Here is a 5,000-nt window from a genome sequence, read left to right on the forward strand (position 1 = left end):
TGTTGGTCCGTTTTATTTCCTTATTATATTTCGATATATTTAACTGAGTCGACTCTGGGCAATCTTTTGAATTTCTAATGATGAAGGCGCTTGTTAGGTTTGCCTTAGATACGATTTGGGAGGTAAGATGGTTTTATTTCATGTTCACTGTTAAGTGAATGCCGAGGTACCTACTAAGCAGATCTCACTTTTTAAACGTTTTGCTATGGAGCCCATGATGAAATTCAATAGATTGATGTCAAGGAGATTGACATAACCTCCTGTAAGTGAGAGGGATGGGCGAGTGGAAAAGACACCTCAGACTTTTCACCTGTCCAACATCGTGTGCACGTTGCAGTAAAGAAACCGAAACCGCAGTGTGTACACGAATGTGACAACAAATTCACTGCCTGGATAGATTGTCATAATATTGTAGAGTGAAAGCATTAGAAACTGCTGCATTATGAGGCGGCGTGGCTCAGATGTAAGGTATTTGCTTGAAAAGTACCGAGTTTGATTACCAGCAGCGCTGTGTGGCCTTGCGCAAGTCATCTCGCCTTAGCTGCATTTCACTTATGCAGTGGTTGGCACACCCGCAAACTGAATGTCCTAGTCGGGGACCAGCCACTCCCATATGAGCCGCATCCAAAATATTTAGGGGTGACGTTGGATCGCAGCCTTACCTATCGGGTGCATCTCGAAGGGTTTGCCCGGAAGATAGAGAAGCGGAATAGTCTTCTGAGGAAGCTGGCGGGATCGACTTGGGGCGCTAGCCAAGCGCTCCTGAGAACGTCCGCCTTTGCACTATGCTATTCCACCGCGGAGTATTGCGCTCCAGTGTGGGGTAGAAGCAGAAACGTTGAGAAGGTGGATGTAAAACTTTGCAAGTCGATGCACATAGTGTCAGGAACGCTAGCAACAATCCCTAGAGAATGGGGCCCGATAATGGCAGCGATCCAGCCCCCCGATGTCCGGGGGGAGACGATTACGGGAAACTGGCTGAGTAAGATCAAAGAGAGAGGGATGGGGATACCCCTCTCATGCGCATAATGGACGGTGCTCCCGTTTCGAGCCGAAATAAGTCCCGGCAACCCTTGTACGCAGAATCCCTGACTACGGACAGAGCTGCACATACGAGATGGAAGTCGGTTTGGACGAATTCAATCCCTTGTGGGGGCGGGGACCTACACTCCTCTAAGCTTGGTGAGAAGTTGCCAGGCTTTGATACCAGTAAGAGGAGACACTGGGTAGCTGCGAATCGGCTTCGGTCGAGGAGCTGCCTAACGGCAAGTGCGTTACACCGGTGGGGTCTAACTTCCTGTCCAATATGTCCACGCTGTGGGCAAGAACCCGAGACGGCAGAGCATCTAGTCGAAACACATGTTGTGACGATGCTACCCGGCGGGTTCCCGACGGTGCACGAATGCGGACCGGACTATGCTGATTGGGTCAATCGTCATAACATAATAGTGTGAACCATAAGAGGCTGCTGCTGCCTTAGCTCAGTTTTCGCTCTGCCTGGGTTATTCTAGTCTTCCCTTGGAATAGACCCTAAAGACGCATTTCCTTATGGGATGAATAAAGAGAATTTTATTTATTTATAATTATTTCAAATCACATCTGCACTATAAGATTGTACAGAAAAATATATTGATTTAGCAATGACTATGAAAAATGTTTTTTTCTCTTTTTGTCTAAAATCAAAGCCCTATCTCCACTGAGTAAAAATCTTTTTGAATTTTGAAAATCCATTCATAAATAAACAAGTTATGCAGTTTCAAAGGTGTCATTTATTTGGATGACCCGCAAAGAGGAAAAAACGCGAAAATATGGGACGCTTTTTCGGCATTGTTTTCGACCTTTGGTTGTATCTTGCGTAATAAGTGGATTAAAAGATTGAAACTTGAAGAGCAAATTAGGATGGTGTTTTGTAAAATACGGGAAAAGTACGCGCCATATTCATATGAAATTTTAAAACCAAAAAGAAGAAATGTTCATGTATTACCTTGTCAGCGACAAAACCTCTACGCCCGGTAGTTTTAGAAATATTTTACTCCAAAGAGTAAAAGTCTATTTTTAACGGTCTTCTGGTAATCGCACGAGTTTTGTCGCTTGACATAATCTAAAATGACCTTTTTTTCTAACTGTGTGCCAACTTACAGTCATATTCATCAATAAACAGCGTCGTAATTAATTTTTTAAAATAGCATATACGAAACGGCTTCGTCCCATATTTTGACGCGAATTCGGGCACTTCGTAAGCGAAAAAGAGGCCCAAAGATTTGTGCGGGATAGTCATTGCTAATTGATTATCACCGTTTTTATTTTTCTTTCTTCAGGTGAATGTTTCTGTGTGGACCAAAGTGGTACCATTGACGAGTCTACCAGGGTTTTGGGGAGCGCCAAATGCTCATAAACTGGAATGCGGAATGCAGAAAGTGACCTAAATATAACCGTAGCCTTTGTTAACTCATAGCCTGATACAAACCAAAATAATCGTCATAAAAGAAGACGGGGAAAATTAATTGTGAGTTGTAATCAATAGCTCAACTAATAAAATCTCAAGTAAACAATTTTTTTTTCATTTTCAATATCAGGCCTTTAGTTTAAGAAGGCAACGATAGAAAGCAGATAAAACATTTGCAAAATGAAGGCTTGAAACATAATAATGGTTTGGTTATACACTTACTATTGTAATGGACGGTAAGAAATTGAATAAAACAAAACAAAGAATAAAATTCAAACAAATCAAAATTTTTCTTCTTGTGTATTTGTTCGTTCGTTTAATTGTTTCTACATATCAAATGTGCCATGTAAGTGAGAGCTGGATGATTCAGTGGTAGAACGTGTCACAGGAAAAGGAACAAACACGAGGACCGGATCAGTGATAGATCACACTTCTCACAGGAAAAGGAACAGATACGAGTACCGGATCAGTGGTAGATCACACGTCTCACAGGAAAAGGAACAGATACGAGTACCTGATCAGTGGTAGAACACACGTCTCACAGGAAAGGAACAAATACGAGTACCTGATCAGTGGTAGATCACACGTCTCACAGGAAAGGAACAAATACGAGTACCTGATCAGTGGTAGATCACACGTCTCACAGGAAAAGGAACCAGTACCAGTACCGGATCCCAGGTACAGTTATGATTTTTTTTTATCCTTTGTCTATCCATTGGTGGTTCGATAGTTGGATCTTTTTTTTATACGGCGGAAAGTAATTATGATGGACTGGATTCATATCCAAAAATACCAAAAATTGTTACTGGCCTTGAAACAAAATTAAATGCTTGCTGCTTACTATACATATTGCATATTAACCCAAATATTGTCTTCATGTGCGTAGTCATATTTTAGAATAGGTTTATTTTTTTCTATGGTAACCTTATTTCTATTTCGATTTAATCCTTAATCCTTGTTTTATTCTGAGCACTGCCTTTTTCAAATCATACTAGAAAGTTAGAAAGACGATATCAGACGATATAAGGTCTACTCAGAAAAAAAAAGATCATTTTCTACATGACTCAACGTGTACATGTCTACAGCTCTGATAACAAACAGATTGTAATAATGAATTCGATTCCACATTGTTGTAATGAACAATTTTGCTTTGGTTTTAAATAATGTTTTGTCATGAAAACATTCACTGCACAAAAAATTGGGTTATCAGACCTACCAAAAAGTGCCTACAAGTCGATGGGGACTATCTATTGATGCTATGCGTTTAGGTAAAAAAAAAACTCTCTACGTTCTCCAGCCAGATATAGATAGAATGAAGTTGACGTCACTTGTTTGCTTTCCACGTTTATGAGTAATTCTCACTTCACTGTATTATCCAGACTATAAAAGTTCATGGTTACACAGAGTTGTGTGTGTTGGTCCAATATACTTCCGGGTGGCAATGTTGTGAGCTTCTTAGCCAAGCGCATACTATCTATAGAAACGTACCAACACACAAAACACTGTGTAACCTGAAATGTTTTAGTCTGATTGATAATATTTAGAGAGAACTAAACATTAAAATGGCTGTCTAAAAACAATAACAAAGAGCTTCGTGACGTCGATTTCGTTATTATATTGATGCTATGCGTTTAGCCAAAAAATACTCACAACATCCGGCAACACGCTAAACTATCTGTAACCTTGAACGCTAATTGATTGATAGAATTTAGTGCGAACTATTCATAAAATGGCTGGCTAAAAGCAATAACAAGGAGCTGAGTGATGGCAAATTCGTTCCATCCATATCATTTTCCATGTGCTCGAGTCATGATCAAATTGCAAAGAAAAGTGTTCAAAATCACCGGCAAAATACAAAGTGTTCATTGTACCTTTCCAATTTTCATAAACAAAGCACCGTCTCTGCATTTTATAGAAACATCCATTCGTTGGACGACAAGAGATCATGTGATCGATGACTCGGTAGGACTAGATCCTGAGCATAGATAGTGTACGCTTGGCTAAGAAGCTCACAACATTGCATCCGGAAGTATAACGGACCAACACACAAAACTATGTGTAAACTAGAACGTTTATGGTCTGGTTAATACAATTTAGTGAGAATTACTCATCAACGTGGATGGCAAAAAGCAATAACAAAAACATGAGCGACGCCAGGCCTCAAGAAAAACATGAGAAACATGGTCAAATCTTGCCACGAATGTCAAAGCAGCAAAATCAGACATCACACGAAAGCACATTTAACATTATTTGATATACCCAGACAGAGGCGTTGGCGATATCCATGTCGATCTTGTTGGCCCGCTTCCTCCATCAGAGAACTGTGTTTATCTCCTGACAATATTTGTCGATTTACTCGATGGCCAGAGGCCTGTAATTTATACGTGCAAATTTTTTCGCTAAGAGCTAAGAGGGTTTTTATTTTTTTAACCAACACAATGGACGATGAATGTAATAATATAAAAAAAAGTTAACTACGAAGAAAGTGAGTGGAACTGATCAGGAAACGTTCTTCATTATTTATTTTTATCTAACTGCATTTTAAACGGATATT

At 39.9% G+C, this 5,000-nt stretch overlaps 3 protein-coding genes across 4 annotated transcripts in view; 2 read left to right on the plus strand and 1 right to left on the minus strand.

Moving 5' to 3' along the window:
* The window catches only part of LOC144968829 (uncharacterized), a 23,004-nt gene extending 20,271 nt beyond the window's left edge, over positions 1-2,733 (plus strand). The window contains exon 7 of the mRNA XM_078907554.1: positions 2,319-2,733. Within this exon, the coding sequence (XP_078763680.1) occupies positions 2,319-2,395 (77 nt within the window). The 3' untranslated portion in view covers positions 2,396-2,733. The remainder of the gene's footprint in view (positions 1-2,318) is intronic.
* The window catches only part of LOC144968826 (uncharacterized), a 240,103-nt gene that overhangs the window by 230,221 nt on the left and 4,882 nt on the right, over positions 1-5,000 (plus strand). The window lies entirely within an intron of this gene.
* The window catches only part of LOC144968830 (uncharacterized), a 20,102-nt gene continuing 17,852 nt past the window's right edge, over positions 2,751-5,000 (minus strand). The window contains exon 5 of the mRNA XM_078907555.1: positions 2,751-5,000. This exon is cut by the window's right edge and continues 393 nt beyond it. The gene's annotated coding sequence lies outside the window, so the exon portion shown is untranslated.

This window comes from Berghia stephanieae, chromosome 3 (genome assembly GCF_034508935.2).
Source record: "Berghia stephanieae isolate SIO BIC M18660-M18661 chromosome 3, UCSD_Bste_1.3, whole genome shotgun sequence".
NCBI lineage: Eukaryota > Metazoa > Mollusca > Gastropoda > Nudibranchia > Aeolidiidae > Berghia > Berghia stephanieae.